Here is a 21,308-nt window from a genome sequence, read left to right on the forward strand (position 1 = left end):
GGAAATATTCATCAATACGGTCTTACAAGTTCAACCGAAGGTCAATGTGTCACCGCCCAGCTTTGCCAGTACAGCCCAGTCCAATAATTTGACGCAACTGCAAAGGAATAACTTCTCCCACAAAAACCAATGGCTGCAGTCACATAGAAACGATCAACAGTAAAGTAATTTTCACTACAAACATAAAGGGCATAATCAACAATTTAAACGTAATTTCGGAAACAGTAACTTTCATCAGAATCAACCTCAGCAGTGTCAGTCCACTCTTAGCGGACCTAATGTTCGTTTCCATCTACCACAGTACTCTACAGATCAAAACAACCATACAGTACAAATAATAGAACTACCGCAGCAATCTTCTGCCACCAATAAATCCACTAGTAATGCATGACTAGAAACTACCGACGCTGATCAATCAGAAAACGTACAATTCCATTCTGCTACTCATAATACCGTTCAGCAAAACGTCACAACTTACGACGATATTAGGGACACTCTACTGCAAGAGAGACGCCAGACTCAAAAGAATATTTCTCATCCCAAAGTTGGAATTAAAATTGGCTTGTATTTATTTTCTGCAGTGATCGACTCTGGTTTACCAGTAACAGTGATAAATGAAACAGCATTTCAAAAATGTAACACCGAGAATACCTGTCCTACCTTTCCACTTTGCCAGCTGAGGAGCGAGACATTAACAGAGTAGAGGTCACTTCAGCATGTAAGAATACTCATTGGCATACAACATTTTTTACATACACGTATGACCGTAGTAACAATATCCCTGATAAATTTGACTACGACGTTGTACAGACGATCAACAACAGGTAAATAAATGTAAAGCTTCGAGCGACGAAGAACGCCAACAGTCACAGAATACTTTTTTACATCACCCTAAAGTATTGAACAATGTTCCAGGAAACATGTCCAATTTTGTTTACGAATTCCAAGTAAAGCCAAATGATACATTTAAGGCAAAACATTATTCCATTCCAGAATGAAATTTTCACTCTGCAGCGGAGTGTGCGCTGATACGAAACTTCCTGGCAGATTAAAACTGTGTGCAGGGCCGAGACTCGAACTCGGGACCTTTGCCTTTCATGGGCAAGTGCTCTACCAACTTTTTCTAAAAATCTCATTTTGTTCGTTTTCGTTCGTTGTATCTGGTCGGGGCGGACGTCACAAGACACCCGTCTCCGTTCGTCGTTGATCCATTAAATCAGTTTTTTTATTACAGAGGGCAGCGAACACGCTGAGTTAGCATGCCGGCATCAACTGAACTACCCAAGCACGCCTCACGCCCCGTCCTCACAGCTTTACTTCCGCCAGTACTTCGTCTCCTACCTTCGAAAATTTGCAGAAGCTCTCCTGCGAACCCGCGAAAGGCAAAGGTCCCGAGTTCGAGTCTCGGTCCAGCACACAGTTTTCATCTGCCAGGAAGTTTCATTATTCCATTCCATTCATCTACAGAGATCAAGTCAAGCAAGAATTACAAGCTCTGTTAGACCAAGGTATCATTGAACCAGCTGTTAGCCAATATATTAATCCTTTTCACATTGTTAACAAGAATGATGGCTGACTTCGTCTTGTATTGGATTCACGTCAGATCAACGAAATCATCATTACTGGAACCGATCGTCTGCGAACACAGGAAGAACTCTTTGAAAAATTTCACAGAACATCAATGTTTTCTACTTTGGACCTAAAGTATGGATTCTGGCAAATTCAGCTTCATTCTAACTGCAGAAAATACACTGCTTTCCTTTGTTTCGGTAACTGCTGGCAATTTGGTAAATTGCCTTTTGGGTTAACAATTAGCTCCGCTCCATTCATCTGTGCGACGAATACTATTCTTCCAAATGAATTAAAAGACAAAATCATCACATACAATGACAACATTCTTGATTGGAACACAATTCTGTTCTTCGCATGCTATTGCAAACTTTTCTTAGAGAAGGTGTTACTGTGAACCTAAGTAAATCTCATTTTCGCAAGGCTTCCATTAAATTTCTAGGTCACGTAATTTTGGCAGACGGCATTACGCCCGATCCCGCCCAACTACAAGCCATCTGTGAAATTTCAACTTCGTCTACCAAAAAACAACTTCACAGCTTCCTCGGTTTGATCAGTTTCTTCGCCGTTTCATACACCGCTAAATTATGTTACGTTACTGGTAAAAATACTATCTGGTCGACCGAGCGAGGTGATGCAGTGGTTAGCACACTGGACTCGCATTCGGGAGGACGACGGTTCAATCCCGTCTCCAGCCATCCTGATTTAGGTTTTCCGTGGTTTCCCTAAATCGTTTCAGGCAAATGCCGGGATGGTTCCTTTGAAAGGGCACGGCCGATTTCCTTCTCCATCCTTCCCTAACCCGAGATTCCGCTCCGTCTCTAATGACCTCGTTGACGACGGGACGTTAAAAAAAACACTAACCTAACCTAACCTCACTATCTGGTCGTAGGATGACCAAGTACAGTCCGAGTTTCCCAATCTAAAAAATGCTTTCCTTAACGGTCCTCTTGTATCAGATCCTGTCCCGACAAAGAATTTATCGATTGCTGCAGACAGCTCCACGATTGCTCTTGGTGTTTATGTATTTCAGGAAATAGAAGAAAATATTGCACCTGTTAAGAAAAACATCGCGTTTGCTAGTCGCATTATCACATCGGCTGAAAAAAATTATTCTATCACCGAACTCGAAACGTTATGTACTGTTTGGGCTTTTACTAAATTTCGCTTCTTTCTCTACAGCAGACGCACAACAGTTTACACAGATCACAGAGCTATTCAGTTTCTTTTATCAGCTAAATTCACACATGGCAGACTTAGTCGTTGGAAACTTTATTTGCAGGAATTTGATTTTATGATTCTCCACATCCCAGGAAACCAGAATACTGTAGCAGATGCACTTTCATGCTCTCTGCACGGTCACCAGCAACATATCGCCGCTAATCTCTGTCAAACCAATTTCAGCCTCCTCTACATTAAACAGGTAGCTTTTTAAAGTTTTGTTTCAGAATCATTGAAGGACATCGCCAGAAAGCAGAGCAAAGATGACGTCTGGAAAGAGATCAAACTTCTGTGGCGTGACAACAATCAGAACTTACTACACCATGCACAATAACTTTCTGTTTCACCGCGCTCGCCCTGACAGTGATAATTGCACTTTCTGCATACCTGAAGAACTTGTCAATAAATTAATCTGGTATACACACTTGAGCTACGCCCATCATGGTGCCCGCAAATGTTTTTTGATCCTACGACAGAACTGTTATTTTAAAAATATGGAAAAGCATATTTGACAAGTCTTGGCAACTTTCAAAATTTTCCAAAAAGCTAAATCTTCTACAGCATCTCACATTGCCCCTCTGTACCTCATTGTGCCCGCAAAATTAAGACATATGGCAGCTGTTGACGTATTTGGATCCATTACAAGAACTAATAAAGGTTTGCGTTGCATATTCGTTGCTGTAGAACCAACTTCGAAATTGTATCTTTCACTCCGTTACGAAAAGCCACAGGTAGAACTGTTTCTAATGCTTTTACTAAATATTTTTTTGCTTCATGTTGGACATGTTCAGAAGGTAATCTCCGACAATGGACCGCAATTTCGATCAGTATTATGTGAACGCACACTGCAAGCTAGAAATATTACATCCATTTTTATTTCCAGATTCAGTGCTTCTTCCAACCCATCACAGCGCATAATGAAATAGATTGGAGAACTTTGTCGTACCTACTGTCACAAAAAAAAAAAACATAGTGATTGGGACAAGTACATTACAATTTTCATGGCGTCATCCGTTCCATAGCAAACATCTCCACTATGCTTTCGCCGTATCTTGTGTTGAAATCTGTAGATCCACCTAATAAAATTCGTGAAATTGTTTCTTTTCCTACCACAAAAAGATTATAGACATGGCACACAACAATATAAAGCGTGCACCACAGTGCCGCAAATGTCAACAAAAACAGGTTAGTAACCTCCAGGAATTTCGCATAGGACAAAAAGTGTTGGTACGCACTCACTACCTATGCAACAGAGGAAAATGTAGTTGCAGTAAATTTGAACTTTCATATTCCGGACCTTTTAGTTTTCGATACATAATCTTCCCCATCCCAATGTGGTTCATATTAAAAATTTATGGAAAAGAAAATCGTGGGGCAATCATCACACCAACAATGTCAAGCACTTTAAAGAATAACTTTTGCTTTGGTTCAATACATGTAGCTTGGTAGAAGTTTGGTGGTCACATACTGCAACTATTTCTTTTCCCCTTTCAGCTTTCAATAATTTTTTGTTACTTTTCAGGAAATATGATACTTGGCATTTGTTTTGCAAAAGTCGCTATTTGCATTACCAGTAAATCTCAATTTACACTTATTTTGGTTTTACATGCAAGTCCACATATCTGTAAGACACACCAGACCTTTTACTTGACACATTTCCCATGTTTATACAAATTATATTGGTACCTTGTTTTCATGATTCCTTGATTATTTAGCACTTTATTTAGCTGGCGATGTGCTCAGTAGGGAGGGTCTTGCACGTTGGTTCTCTTACCTTAAGTTTAAATCTTGCACGTTTTTCTGTTTTCATATGCATGTGCATGAAACAATAACTGAAAGAGACACAATTTATTTTGACATATGTCTAGTGGATCACATCCCTTGGCTGGTCTAGTCACTGCAAATTGTAATGCAAACATTTTTTTTCATAATAAGAATTTGTATTCTTTGGTATGTAACCTCTAAATATCTTATGTTGATTTATTTCTGATACTATTTTGACTTTGCTGATACCATGTAATGTGCTTTTTTTCTGATACTATGCTGAAATTTATGCTATTGCCTGATTAATTATTACTACTTTTTATTAGATTATTCACTCTTTGTATTTTATGATGTTACCATTTATGACCAGTCTTGTGTGCTATTTTGCAATATATCTCTTGTAATTGATGATGTCACTAGTTTACTTGCTTTCACGTATTTAGATTTAAGAAATAATGTCCATTGCATATACTCATCCGTTTTGTATGTTTTGTAGAACCAAAATACCAAAGTCTCATTGTATCCAAATGAGCCATTATGCTCATAAATAGAAGCACAAGAAAGTGTGAACTGCGCCACCCATAAAGGTGTACAGGAAATGCATTACATAGAAAGCATGATGTAAGTAACTTATATGGAATATTAAACACCACTGACACTGCTCACACTGTTTCCTGGCTGGCTTTTATAAACATTTCCTGTTAGTGTACTAGGTAAATTAGGCAGATTGCCTATAACGTTTAGGATTTAAGATATTTTTCTCTGCATTTTTGTTAGGTATAAGAGTATTAGAATATTTACTGAGTGTTCATGCCCTGAGCTGCACCAATTTTCAGTGTTCATGCCATGAGCTGCACTCCAATAATAAAGATTATATTAATATATTGATGAGTTTTCTGTAAAGATATTGTATGATGCTGATATGTATTTTGTGTATGTTGTGTCCTTTCTAGGAAAATCTTTCTTACCTTGTGCCACATGATTGGAGGTGTTTGTGGAAAACTATCACAGAAGCTTTACACCTAGGATCATTTTTTCACCATTCCTTATGAGATTGCATATGACACTGCCTTCTTATGTTATCATACAGGACTGATTTTTTTTCCAGGTTAATAATCACATTTCCAGGTTCTACTATTTCTGCAAGTCACCCTCATCTTTGCACATTTGTCTCATGATTTATTAGAATATGTTAAATTTACCTAGTCAGTAAGCTATATTGCACTTATTATTCCTGTTTTTATGCTTGCATATACTATAATCATATTTTTTCTTTCCTTTGGCCATAGCAGTTCTTGACTGAAGACAAATGACAATTGACTGCAAATCATTTTCTTTACAGATAAAGTGCACTGCCCTCATCAATCGTTCCCATATCCTGCCCTGTAGATATGCAAATTGTTAGAGATACAGATTATTTAATAGACTGAAATTCATGAATGCCTGAGGGTGCTATACAACCTATAAATATTGTGTCTTTACTCATATGGTACTATACATTGATTCTATGACTCTATTTGTCTAATATATACTCATAAAGACCATACATAGCCATACTTTCACATACTACTACTATTTATGCACTTTGCACTTGTAAAAGCCATATTGAGTTGCGTATTCTCATTCAGAATTATGCATAGGCCTCTGAGTACCACATAAAGTTATAGGTAAGAGATATTTTATTATACTTTCTAAGCTTTGATGTTTATTTCATGTAAAACTAGGCCACCTTGAGCTACATTTTAGCTATTAAGGGCAGTATTTATTTCATTTTAAACTAGGCAGACTTTCAGCCACAAGGATGATTCCTGTCACATTTTAGCTATTAAGGTCAGCATTTATTTAATATAAAACTAGGCCACTTTGAGCCACAAAGATGATTTCTGTAACATTTTTGAGCTACTACGGCCAGCATTTATGTATATGGAAAGGCATCTTGGTGCCTCTGATTGATATTTTCTATACAATTGTTTTTTATTAAGATTTCCATGTATTCCAAGTACAAAGTCACCTGGAGCCATTCAGTTCATGATTTTACAGTTAGGTTTTCTTAAGTAATTATGTCTCAATATTTCATATACAAGGCCACTGAGAGCCATAGCATAATGCTATGAACCAGTGATGTTCTCTGTTGTGTTAGATTATTCTATGTCTAATTGGCAGCCTGATGCCACAGTTATTGATTTTGTCATATTCAGAGTTCACTTTCAGTTTTGCCTATTCACTGTGAGGTAAAGCATTGTTGTGTCATCCAGTATGAAATTTCATTAGGATACTGAACTTTTTCTGATCAGATAGATTACTCTATGTTGACATTAGGTAGAAATGGTCATGTTCTACTACCTTACCTTTGTTACCTTTTCATACCTTCCATTATCCAGTCTGCTACCTCTGTTCACGGGTATTGGAGCAATTTATTATTGGTATTCATACTTCAACATAAGTGACTATATGTATGTCTTTTGGATCTCAGATGAATCTCCACTATGAAGAACAGTGACGATGCAAATGATCACATTATTGACATTATGATAATCGCCAGTTTTGTTTGTTGGTAATCTGTTGCTGAGTACCTATTGTATCTCTACAAATGACTGAGGAACATAATAACGAGTTTCAGATGTCTTGGTACACTGAATGCAATCCACTTTGGTCACTATTCATTTGTTGAACCTGCACAAAAGAAAATGAAATGCACTTTATGATGCAGTCACTTCAATATGCTCTTAGGCTTCAGCCATGCTCTTCCTTTCCCTTGCTCAATCCTATACCACTATCTTGACAATTAGGGTAGTATACTGATTTTGCCCTAAATGATTTACTTGTCAGCAACCTTGTTTATGAGACAATTTACTCATATTATAATCAGATTATGATTCATGCTAGTGCAACTGAACACAAGCAATTCTTTCAAGTTTAATGATGTTATACAGTTAGATTTTTTGTACAATCATGACAGGTTGCTTTATAATGGTCCTTAGGTTTGCACTGTAATGGTTTAATACTACTCAAAGTTTCTGCTTGTCAGTAGTGAGATAAATTTACCACACATTTGTTGTACAATGCACATCCAAATATGTGTCATATTTATTAAACCCTGCTAAAGGGTTGTGAAAGGAATCTACTGGGGCAAACTTGTATGTGGCACCCCAGTATGACAATAATATTAATGTAAATTAAAATGGAACTATGATTTTATAAACAATGTATGTCTCTGATAGGTTTTATAATGTGGATCGCTGACTGTGCACGACCTCAGAGCCAAAGATACTGCTTCTGGTCTGAGACTTAGTGTTGGAGTAAGAAAAGTGCTTGGCGCACAGTTGTAGGTAGCTGTCTGTGAGCAAAATATATGGAGTAGGCAGTTTTTGTGGTGTGTTAGATTAATATAGAAATTACGAGAATATGAAAGCCGAAGTCTTCATGCAAGCCAGGTAAAGATGTTAAATAATTATGGTTTTCGTTTTGCCAGTGCGTTAGTATATATGAGTTAGCTGATGATTGTTAATTATTGAGTAACCCCATAATTTACATAAACTTATTTATAAAAAGGCTAAACAGATATTTCACATTTGTAATATTTCTAAGATTCGTTAACACAGCTATATGTAATTTGATGATTTGTACTTTTGCTGGTTTATTGAGGTTGGATCATATTTGCTGTAAAAAATCTCATTGCTTGCAGATCAGGCAGTAAATATGATATATTATTCTAACAAATGTAACTTCAATTGTCAAATGTTTTTGAAAAGACAAACTTAACTTGCAGTATAATTTTGCTAAAAAGAAATCAGTGATAGTAATTCACCACAATCAGTACCGACTTTGTCCAGGTCATATGTTCTTTATAGAAGTTGGATTTTCTTAAATGTTTTCATTTAACAGGCAAAAGAATTTCAAGTACATTTCAAAGTATTATGGCCAGCATTGCACGATGCTGAGCCTGTAGCTAGCATATTTTTATTTTTGTATGAGAGACCAGAATATATCACATTCCACCATTGCTGCTTTAAAGGTTAGACAATATAAATATTTGTATGCACTCGCCATCATTCAGTGTATTCCATACAAAGCAGAATAATTTTCCTAAGTATCCAAAAATTATTATCTTTTAAAGAAGGTTACAATGCGCAGTTTGTAGTTAATTTATTCTTCCTTCTCATAAGAAAAGTGGGTCATTTGACACACACTCAAGAAAGTCTTGAGCAGTGTAAAGTACTTTACTTTTCATTCATCTTGAAAGACTAGTTTTAAATTTATTTACTGGCACTATGTAAGCATTTCAGGCAATTTGTTGAAGTAAACATATCCAAGATATCTGTAACTGTTACCAGTCTTTGTAAGCCTAGCATATCGCACATTAATTGTATGTCCACTTCTTGTGTTAGATTGGTTATGAACTGTCCTCCTTAGGTCAAATTTACTTAGATTCTCTTTAACAAATACAGAGCAGTTGTAAATATACAGTCTAGACAGTGTCATTGTATTTAGCTGCTTAAAATAATCTTGACATGATTCACGTGGACTAAGTCCTGCAATGCACCTTACAGCTTTCTTTTGCCATTTAAACACTAATTTTGAGCCTACAGAATTGATCCATAATAGTATTCCATAATTCACGTCTGAATGGAAGAATGCAAAAATGCATATAATAGAAGTTCTTTACTGACACTGCTCCTCAGCTTGTGCAGCAGACAGATGACATGTGCTTGTCTTCCACATAATTTCCCTGTATAGGTATCCCAGCTGAGGTTTTGATCTGTGTGAAATCTTAATAATTTGACTGTTTTGTTCTCTTGACTGAGGGCATTCAGAATGAATACAATGTCTTCAGTTTTACTATTATTCTTCTGCAGCACATTTACCTCAGACCAAATAGTACATCTGTCCACTGCCACTGCAATGCAATATTGCACATTTTCAAGGTTGGTACCTGTCCACAGCTCGTGGTCTAGGGGCTAGCACTGCTGCCTCTGGTTCATGGGGTCCCAGGTTCAATTCCCAGCCAGGTTGGGGGTTTTATCTTCCTGGGGACTGGGTATTTGTATTGTCCTCATCATTTCATCATCATTATCATCATTTGTGAGAGTGAATATATTGGATTGTGAAAAGAAAATGGACTATGTAAAAATTGGGATTTTGTATGGGCTCTGATGACCGCGCCCCACAAACCAAACATCATCATCATCATCATCATCATCAAGGTTGGTACCACATGTGATGAGTGTTATGTCATATGCCTATAGCTCTGCATCACATGGTACAACTATGAGTAAATTGTTTGTGTAAATAGTGACACCAAGCGAGCTGGCGCAGTGGTTAGCACATTGGACTTACATTCAAGAAGACGATTGCTCAAAACTGCATCCAGCTGTATGGATTTAGATTTTCCATGATTTGCCTAAATTGCTTCGGGCAAATCGTGGGATGGTTCCTTTGAAAGGGCAAGGCCGATTTCCTTCTGCATCCTTCCCTAATCAGATGGAACTGATGACCTTAATGTTTGGTTTCCTCCCCCCCCCCAACCAACCTAAATAACGACAAAGAAAGGTCCAATAACAGATCCTTGAGGTTCACCTTTTACAACTGGAAGACATTCTGACATTTGATTATTTACCGTAACTAACTGTTTTTTACTTTCAGAGTTCAAGTGCATTAGGCATAGAGCATTCTCTCTCACTCTGTACTGGTAGAGTTTTTTATGAGAATATTGTGGGACATCATATCAAAAGCTTTCCTGAGGTCTCACAGTGTAGCACAGATAAAATCTTTATTTTCAAAAGTTGTATATTTTTTCTACCAAGCTCTCAACTGCTTTGACTGTAGAAAGGCTGGATCTGAAACCATACTGTGAGGAGGTAAGTACACTGGTGTTCAAAATTAAAGCAACAAACCGGATTATTTTATTTTGGCACAAAACGATATAATCAGGTGGTAGAAAGCAGAAACCATATAAAGAATGCAGAAGATAAACAGATAAACAACTACAACATGCATAATGGTATACAAAAATTGTCTTCGTTTTTTCCAACTTAGCAGATTTACACACAGAATTTGGCCTCTGGTTAATGCCCTCAGTATGCGGTGCGACCACGTCTGGCAGCAATACAAGCCTAACAAACGATGGGGCATTCTGTGAATAATGCCATGAATCCCATGTTGAGGCAATAATGCCCATTCTTATTGCAGCGCTGCTCATGTCTTGGAGAGTGGTTGGTGAACGGTGAGATGATGCAACCCTTGTCCCTAGTGCAGCTCAGATGCGCACTAGGGATTCAAATTGGGAAAGCAAGCAGGCCACGCCATGCATGTAATATCTTCTGTTTCCAAGAAAACATCAACCACTCATGCTCTATGAAGTCGAGCATTATCGTCCAGCACCATGAAGTCTGGGCTGCAGCACCTCACAACAACCACACATGAGGTACCAAGATCTCGTCACAATACTTCACAGCAGTAAAACCTTGTTGATTTAACTGTACAATTTCATGAAGTGGTCACCATAATCCCTGGCCACACCAATAGAGATCATCCTTGAAATCAGTCTCTTTCCACAGTACTTGGGTCCCAAAATCGTGCTCCACGTTCCTTCCAAATGTGAATCTGGCGTGTATCACTGTTCAGATCAAATCGGGACTCATCTGTGAAAAGAACATTGGCCCACTGTTCGACCGTCCAGGTGGCATGTTGATGGCTCCACTCTAGACGTTCCCTTCTGTGAAGATGCGTCAGAGGTACACATACAACAGGTCTCCGACAATAAAGGCGATTTTGCCGAAGTCTTCTGTACACTGTTTGCTCGCTACAACATGTCCACTGGATGCCGTGAGGTCAGATGCCAGTTGCTGTGCCTTATTAAGGCGATACTGTTGGTCCTAACAGCCAAATAATGGATCTCTCTTTCTGATGTTACACGTGATCAGCCACATCCTGGTCTTTAGGATAGTTTCGATCTTTATAAACTGTCGCCACATCCGAAAAACTACATAACGACTCACATTAAGCCATTGGACCACATCAATTTGCAACTGTCCTGCTTCCATTCTTCCCATGGCTCTCCATCATGGAAAGCCTGGTCGGCATCTTCTCTGTGCCATACTGCACCGTCTATGACTGTGTACCCAGCGATTGCAAATGTGGGACTACCCAGCAAACACTATCCCATTTGATAGGTGTACTGACATCATTGTTGGTGTGAATGTCCGTTGGCCAGAATTCCATTTTCCGTGTAGGATACGATCGTACAGACATCTATTGACAGTTTGTATGATTGTATTGTGAATTAGACAGAGGATGGGGGAAATAGTGGTTTGTTGGTTTAATTTTGCCCGTCTGTATACATAATTATGTTTAAAATATTGACTCATCTGTTTATGTATGCAGTATCTTTTATTTTTAATATTATGAGTATAAGTGATATAGGTCAATAGTTACCTGGAGATGCTATATCTCCTTTCTTATGCACTTGTTTAACTACAGATATTTTTAAACATGCTGGATGAATATCTTAATTTAAAATTTTCTTGATTAGTTTGGTCACTGGCATTACAATTTGATTTCTGATATATTTAATAACATAATTTGAGAGTACATATTAATCCTCTGCTCTAGAATTACTGAGCTTAGCTATTGATTCATTGACCATCTTATCAGTTACACAATTCCAGCGAAAGCTTTCTGTCCACTTACTGTTCATTTCTGGCAGCAGTGCCATTGCTTAACTCGCATCCTTCGTAATGGTGTCATCTGCCTGACAAAATGTGCGTTTAGAATATCAGGTGGTATTGGTATCTGGTATACTTTGTCAACACACTGTATTTATGTTTTAATAATTTCCCATGCGTCTCTGCATTTATTCACTGAGTTCAATATGTATGTATGATTTGCTTTGCACTTTGCTGCCTTGATTTCAGACCTGTAAATCTTTCTCCACTTCACATAATTTCCTTTTCAGCATAATTACGCTGACATCAGTCGTGGCAGAGTAGCATTATGATCCTTATTCTACTTTGATTTCGGGTGTACCAGTTTTTTAAATTTTGCAGTTTGGTGCAGCGATTTTGCTTCAATATTTTCTTGTAGTGTTTAGGACAATATGCTTCAAATTAACAGTTTTAAAAAAATTTTGGTAGTTTCATTTGCATCAGCAGTGATTATTATTTTATCCAACTGTATTAAATTCAATTTACTTGTCAACTTGTTTAGATTTGATTCATTGACTGGTGTTACAATTTTTCTATGTTTAGTGGAAGTTTCAATGATTTTACTGCTAAGAGTTATCTGAGCCATAGTCCCTCATGCTCAGTAACGCATACTTTGATTGTTACAAATTCTATTTTGTTTATATGAAAATTACATATCATATTATCTAGACCTGCTTCCTTCCTTGTGTGTTTGTCATTTGTGCAATGGAAGTTAAGGTTTCTTAATGCAATTAGGAAATGATCAACATTTATGTTCTTAAACCTAATGCCTATATTGCTATCAATATAGTATTCTATGATCTTTGTGTTAGAGTAGCAAGATTATTAGTTTCCCCAGAAGCTTCACAAACATTTCTTCATTGTGTATCAGGAGCAGTATACTGAAGCTAGTATAATTTCCTGTTTTGGCAAAATTATGGCTGTAGCTTCCAGTTTTGCTTCTATGCACACCCCACCAACATCTATAACGTCATAGCTTAGGTTTACACTATTTTTAAAATATACTGATACACCACTATGTTTAACACTTGTTTTACAGTAACTGGCTGCCAATTCATATCCAAACAACAGACTTAATTTTAGTTCATTGCTAAGTCAATGTTCATTTATTAAAATCACAGAGCAGTTTAAGTTTTCCAGCCAGTATTAGCTTTCATTAAGTTTATTCTTAAGAGCCTGCACATTAATATGTAAAAATATTACATGTGCACTTATCTTGCTGTGATTTTCCTGTAGCGCTTTGGGAAAATAATCAATGAAGTGGAATGGAACTGCTGCTTTCCTCTTCCTAAATGGACGATCATTTGATGAGTTTTCCAATGCTGACTGCTCCACTTCTCGTAGGCATCCACCGGTTCTGTGTCTTTTGGTGGAGCATCGACTTGTTCTGTAGCTTTTGGTGAGGCATCGACTTGTTCTGCAGTTTCTGGTGCGGCATCCATTTGAGCTGCAGCTTGTCGTAAGGCATTCATTTGTCGAGCAGTTGCTCCACCTGTAGTTGTTTCTTTTTTCTCTTGGTGAAGTTATTTTCTGAACTCTTGGTATTATTTTTGTTGAATCTGTGTACTTGCGGGATTCAGTCTCAGTCACGAGATTAGCTGATGATGCAGAGAGTATTTGTATTGGTTTTTGGTCACAATGTTGGCTATTTTCGGCTGCCAGTCGTTTATCCAATTTACATGCAGACAACGCCAAGTATGAAAACTGCGACCAATACAGTTTATGTCCACAATTTCAACGTGTCTGAATTCTACATCTGTACTCGGTAAACCGCCTTGAGGTGTTTCGCATTCACTGCAAACGCTGTTGAATATATTATTTGGAACTGTTATTTCCTTAAACATAACAGTTTTCTGGGTGTCTACGTAGACCCAGAAGAAGGCCGCTACAACCGTTGCCGAAACGTTGGTTTCTTTCCAGCAGTAGTTTTATACATTATGATGCGGTATCACACCCAGAAAACTTTTATGTCGATTGACTCTGGATGCAGAAGCCTATGCAATTATGTTATTTCCATGTTTACAGAAGATCACTCTTGTAAATCGTACGTTTGTGGTACGTTCCAAACAATAACATAGTTTTGAGTAAGACAGCTAGACACTTTTTTAAATTACTTGCAGTTACTTGCTTTTCATTTCTGTATATGTCGTTCAATTCGCCTACTAGATTTTACGCAGTCCTTTTGATTTAAATTGATGCAATCTGCAAATATTACTAGTTTCCATATTTCTGATAGAGGGGCATTTGGCACGTGTAGCCACATTCACGTGTATTTTTCGTGTATTTTTCCACACGTTTGCTTACACTATGTCTAAGTTACAGCACACACTTTCACTTAGTTCTGTTATACTCTGATTTTCCATCATAGTATTCGAAAGTTCATCACACTTTAACCTATGTGTATCTTCTATTAGTGGCAAAATAATTTATTTTTTAGTATCCATTTTACCTTTTTCTGTTCAATTCATTTTGGTCACATTTTGCATACAACCGTATTTTTCATTTTGAAGTTGCGTCTGCACGCTCAAAATGTAATATTGTTTTACATTTGACACATGTAATACCTTTATGAGCTCGCTTTTCACAGTAGTAATATCCAGTCTCGACAAATATGTCCACATTACTGTTACAGGACGTGGTTGGTACGTAAGCAATCTCTTTTTTTTCGTTTTTATGTATATATTGCTCTTGTTTTGGTAATATAACACACGAGGCACTTATTTTCACGGTGAACGCTGTATTGTTTGAACTTCAGACACTTTTTCTCGCAATTTCTTTGTTTACCAGCAGGAATATCATACTCGCGATTTACACTAAAATCAGTGGAAAATGAAATATTGGTTTGTAGTTTCAAATATAGCTTAATGGATATATCTTCTAGGGAATTCTTCGCCTACTTGGAGAGAGACGCGACACGTCAAGTGATATCGACCGAGATCGATGCCGTTTGGTAGCACTGCGGAATAACTGTGCTGTGTGCTCTGTTCGTGTGAAGTTGAGGGACTGTGATAGGAGGAAACGGTTTTCTATGTTTTGTTTATGTGTGTAGTTTCATGATCGTATTTGTATGAGTATAAGTGACAGCATTGATTCCGATTTTAATGGTAGTTGCTCTGATGAATGCGTTGCCACGGAAACCTCCCTGAAACAGTCTCCAACGATGGTTATTAATGTTGACGAGGATTCTGCAAATAGATGTGATGCATTGAAACCTATGTGTCCCTTAGTCGATTTAACAGACGCAAGTGATCGATCCAGCTGCTCAAGTAGTAATCTGAAGGGAGATGCCGTGAGAAAAAAAGAACCCATATTCAGTATAAGGTTTAGGGATCAAGGGACGGCAAGGTTAGTGTTTGTATTTGTTTGTGTTTATTTTGTTAGACTGCCAGCTTTTCAACAGTTACATATTAGCGATCTTTAGCTTGTAGTGTAGTTCGTAGTCTGTTTGTATTAAAGACAACGGATTGTTTGTTCTAATGTCTTCCATTGTTTGTGTTTTCTTCTGGCAGTCCAGAGACACCATATAGGCCTATATTAATTTTTCGTTCTTGCCTGCTTGTGTGTGTTTTCTACCGGTTCTCTACGTACTTACAGCGATATATGTATGACTGCTTTGTCTCTGTTCCCTTTCAGCAGCTTAATTTACCGCATTTTTCTCTTCTTTCATTAATTAAATTGAATACCTCGTGTGTTATACAGGGATTTCTACTAGGCGTTTTCTTTTTATGTATGTGATTCTCTTCTGCCTTCCCAATTTCATCTCTCAGACCTACCCAGTTGTCTTCTGTTGCATTTCTTTTACCTTTTTCAGTAACATGTTGCCTAATGCTTTCTCTGAAACACTCAATAACTTCTGGTTCATTCAGTATATCCAGGTCCCATCTCCTTAAATTTCTGCATTTGTCTAATTTATTTTGTTTTAGTCTGCAGTTAACAGCCACTAAACAATGGTTAAAATACAGACCCACCTCTGGAAATGTCGTACAGTTTAAAATCTTGTTTTGAAATCTGTCTTCCTGTTATGTAATCCATCTGCAACTGTCCAGTGTCCAAGATATCTTCTACATATACAACTTTCTTTCATGACTCTTCAACAAATTGTTAATGATGATTAAATCATTCTCAATGCACTTCCACATATGCAACCTTCTTTCATGACCCTTCAACAAATTGTTGGTGATGAATAAATCATTCTCCGTGCAAAGTTCATCCAGGTGGCTTTCTCCTTCATTCCTTTCCCCCAGTCCATGTTCGCCTACCATTTTTCCTTCTCTTGCCCTTCCGTCTACTGAATGCTAGTCACCCATCAAAAATTCTCGTATCCTGTAACCATCTGAATAATATCCTTCATATCATCACATGTTCTTTCAATTTTTTTCGTCATCCACAGAGCTAGTTGGCATATAAACTTGTATAACTGTGGTTGATGTTGGCTTTGTGTCTATCTTTGCTATGATAATGCATTCACTATACTGGTTATAATAGCTTACCCACATTCTTATTTTCTTACTCATTGTTAGGCTTACTTCTGCATTATCTCAATGTTATTTTGTGTTGATAAACCTGTACTGACTTGGCAGAAGTCCTGTACTTCCTGGCACTACATTGCACTAATTCTTACTGCATCTAATTTCTACCTACCCATTTCCTTTTTTTAATTCTGTAACCTACCTACCCCATTAAGGGCGCTAACATTCCACATTCTGACCCATAGGAGGCCAGTTTTGTTTTTGGTAATGACAGTATCCTCATGAGTAGCCCCTGCCTGAATCCAAATGGGGGACTGTTTGACCTTCGAAATATTTTAGCCAAGACGTCTCTTGAGTTTGAATTTGAGTGTTAGTGAAGTTATCTGCTCATGTATAACAGGTCTAGATGAAACCAAGTTAATTTTTTTCCCACTTGATTCCACTGTGACAGGTTTAGTATCATTCAAAGATAGTCTATGGCCAGTAGTTTTGGAAATACCCAGATTGTGCAATATTAGTTTGAGGCAACCTACCAGATACAGACTGGTATGTATGTGGATTCATTGCAGGGTGTACAGACAGTCAGTCAGTCAGTCTCCCAATGTACTTTTGAACACTGTTTTCCGAAAACTGTCCTGGGCAGCTAGTTCGCCAGCCCCACACAATGGAAACATTTTAGACCTTGTAGCTACAAACAAGCCTGGCAATATTGACAGCATCGGTATAGAGATGGAGATTACTGACCATGATTTCATCATGGCAACTATGATTACTGAAGTTAATAAATCAGTCAAGAAGGCTAATGACTATTTCTGCTAGAAAGAGCAGATAAGCACCTGTTAGTATCCTGTATGATAAAGGAATTACGGGTAAAATGTAAGCAGATTGTAAATGGCGCTACAGAAAAGTATGTGCCAAGTAAGTGGATTAAGGACAGAAAAGATCTACCATGCTTTAACAATGAAATTCAGAAAATGCAGGTTGTTGCACACTCAATTCAAAAGGGAAAGCACAAATGATAGCAGGGTAAAGTTAGAGATTTGTATGACTGTAGAAAGATTGATGCATGGAGCATAAAACTTCCGTCATACATTGGCAGAAGATCTTGCTGAGAACCCGAGAAAATTCTAGTCCTACATAAAATTGCTACAGCTGTTTAAGGCTTCTGCACAGTCACTCATTGACCACTATGGTGTGGAAATAGAAGAAAGCGAAAGGAAAGCCAAACTTTTAAATTTCGTGTTTAAGAAGTCATTCACGCACGAGAATCATACAATCATATTACCGTTTGACCTTCGCACAATTATCGTATGGAGGACACTAATAAGCATCCCTTGCATAGAGACACATCTGAAAAAGTTGAAAGAGAATAAGTCAGCTTGTCCACATGGAACCACAGTTTAGTTTTACAAAGGGTACCCTACAGTGCTGGCCCCTTACTTAACTTGCATTTATTGCAAATCTCTCACACAGCACAGAGTCCTAAGTGACTGGGAAAAAAGTGCAAGTGAATCTTCTACATATGAAGAGTAAAAGAACAGACCTGCAAAATCACAGACCAGTATCCTCAGCATGGGTTTGCTCAGAATTTTTGAACGTAATTTCGATTTGAAGGTAGTAAATTTCCTTGAGATGGAAAAACTTCTGTTCATGAATTGGCACAGTTTTAGAGAGCATCACTTGTATGAAACTCAGCTTGCCCTTTTCACACAAGATATCCTGCAAACTATGGATGAAGGGCAACAGGCAGATATCATATTCCTAGCTTTCTGAAAAGCATTTGGCACTGTGTCCCACTGCAGAATGTTAATGAAGGTACAAGCATACAAAATAGGTTCCCAGATATGTGAGTGGCTCGAAGACTTCTTAAATAACAGATCCAAGTACATTGCCCTAGATGGCAAGAGTTCAGCAGAGACAAGGGTGTCGCTGGAAGTGCTCCAGTGAAGAGTGGTAGGATTGGTGTAATTTTCCAAAAAGATAAATTATCTGGCAGACTGGGTGAGCAGCAGTCTGCAGCTGTTGTTTTTGTTATTGTTGTTGATGATGATGATGATGGTGTGGTGTTCAGTAAGGTGTTAAGTGACTGTAGAAGAGTGCAAGAGGACTTAGACAATATTTCTAGTTGATGTGATGAATGTAGAAAAATATATCGGCATAACATTGCAAAGCGATATGAAATGGAACAAGCATGTAAGGATTGTAGAAGGGAGATGACGGATGGTCTACTACAGCTTACTGGTAGAATTTTAGCAAAGTGTGGTTCATCTGTAATGGAGACTGCATATAGAACACTAGTTCAACCCTTTCTGGAATGCTGCTTGAGTGTTTGGGATCCCTACCATGTCGGATTAAAGGAAGACATTAAGCAGTTCCGGGGCGGGCTGCAAGATTTGTTACCAGAAGGTTCAAACAACTCACAAGTATTACAGAGATGCTTCGGGAACACAGATGGGAATTCCTAGAGCAATGGTTCCCAACCTGAGGTTAATTACTTCTGAGGGGTAAAATGAAATTTTCTAAGGGTAAAAAAATGATTCAGTATTGTATGGGTCTCGAAATTGAACTGTTTTCAAAAGATCATTAGTATTAATTATCACTACTTCATAAAACTGTAATATTAGTTACATAAGTTACCAACAATGGCATTTCTTATTAGCATGTGAGACAATGTGGTGGAGGTTACAGCGTGTGAAATGTTCCTCACCTACTGCACATATACTTTGTCTAACCTATCTGTGACTGTAAAACTGATACACATATGCTTAAATATATCATATATACCTTCTCCAAGTAGTTTGTAGTTCTCACAATGGACCAGAAACTGCTTCATTCTTCACTTCACAACAATAAACAATGTAACTCGAGTCATAAAACGGAAATACAGAAGTGTCTGATTCCTCCCATCTGCCTGATTCCTCCCATCTGCTTTGACCCATGATGTCACAAATATGGCGGAAACGACCATACACCACGACTCCAATATGGCACCCATGACGTCGTTACATAACCACGATAACCAACACGGAAATACATCGAAAAAACCAACACACATGTTCCACAAAAAAAGCCTAATGTCACAAATGGGACAAGCATGGGAAATTGGGGGAGGGGGAGGACAAAGTAAATATAAACAAATTTGGACACACACCTCCATACCAGACCACACAAAATGATGAAAAAAACCGACAACACAAAACCCAAATTCCACTAAACACAATATCCTCTGGAATCGGACATTTCCCTTGACTTATATACCTCAATATCAGCTCCAGATCCCACAAATTGGAATCGAACACTTCACATGACCTATATAGCTCAGGAGCTCCAGATTCCACAAATTGGAATTGAACACTTCCCTCGACCCCAACACACAACAAATACACTAAGAACAAGAAAAATAAAAATTTACCACAACAATGTTCCGGTGCCGCAACCTAGGTTGGCCACCACAACCACCAATCACACACACACACACACACACACACACACACAAAACAACAAAGAAAGACCCAACCCACCCCCCAACCCAACCTCCCCCCTCACCCCAAAATAAAATACCCCTAAACAAAAACCAAACGCAAAATAAAAAAATCTCAATCACACACTACAACTCAGCAAAAACTGCAACAAAATAGATCCTGCACAACTAAACCACAAACCAACACATTCCCCCCCCCCCTCACAAACAGTACCAAAAACCTAACACCCCCCCCCCCCTGAGCCGCAGCCGCCCGCCCACCCAAACTACCCTAACCAACCACCTTCGACCTGTACATCTTACTAATAGCCCTTAAAAAACCCCGAAAAAAAAAAAACAGCCCTCAGGGACGCTCTTCTGCCAACAGTACTCATCTAAATGAGACTGAAGGTTAAAAGAGCACCTCTTCTCCCTCCCAAGAACTGACTTAATGACCCCTCCACATCCACTCTATAGTATTCATACAAGCCCTCGTCTCATAATTTTTAACTCTTAAACTATGGTTAACAACTAAATGATTGTACTTCCTCTCACCCAACCCCCCATAAGAAGAAAAAGCATCGGAAAGTACAGTAATACCAATTTCTTTGAACTCCGCAATTAACCCCACTAGTTCCGCCTTACACCGCCCCTCCACAACCCTAAAAACACATTCCGAACACCCACCCCCTGGTACAACAGCCCCCCTACATGCAGAGACTGACCACAGACTTACCCCTCCCATACTTCCTTTTCCCAAACTGTGACTTGTCCACCTCCACCACAACCCACCCAACTTACCCCTGTACGTAATAAACTCAGAATATACTTCACTGCAAAACATGCCAGTCTCATGCGCGCAAAAACTTTTAGAGGGTCAATAACAAAAATAATACGTCAACAAAACAATCTCGCGCATGCCCAAACTAGACTTCTCGAACTAGGAACCGCGACGTACGGAGTGCCATAGATTATCCTTAAGGCACTGCCACATATAACCATCCCTGGTCCGAGATGCCAAAACTTTTGCCAATCTCATTTCATTCTGACAGACAGCACGCTTAACCACCTCTGCGATCATCCCAAAAAGCTGTAGAAATTTGATCAGCTTCAACAGAGTCG

At 38.3% G+C, this 21,308-nt stretch overlaps 1 protein-coding gene across 1 annotated transcript in view; it reads left to right on the forward strand.

Moving 5' to 3' along the window:
- Positions 1-15,209: 15,209 nt before the first annotated feature.
- Positions 15,210-21,308, forward strand: part of LOC124752313 (zinc finger CCHC domain-containing protein 8 homolog) — a 53,355-nt gene continuing 47,256 nt past the window's right edge. Inside the window, exon 1 of the mRNA XM_047248995.1 lies at positions 15,210-15,602. Within this exon, the coding sequence (XP_047104951.1) occupies positions 15,325-15,602 (278 nt within the window). The 5' untranslated portion in view covers positions 15,210-15,324. The remainder of the gene's footprint in view (positions 15,603-21,308) is intronic.

The sequence above is a fragment of the Schistocerca piceifrons genome, chromosome 1, assembly GCF_021461385.2.
Source record: "Schistocerca piceifrons isolate TAMUIC-IGC-003096 chromosome 1, iqSchPice1.1, whole genome shotgun sequence".
NCBI lineage: Eukaryota > Metazoa > Arthropoda > Insecta > Orthoptera > Acrididae > Schistocerca > Schistocerca piceifrons.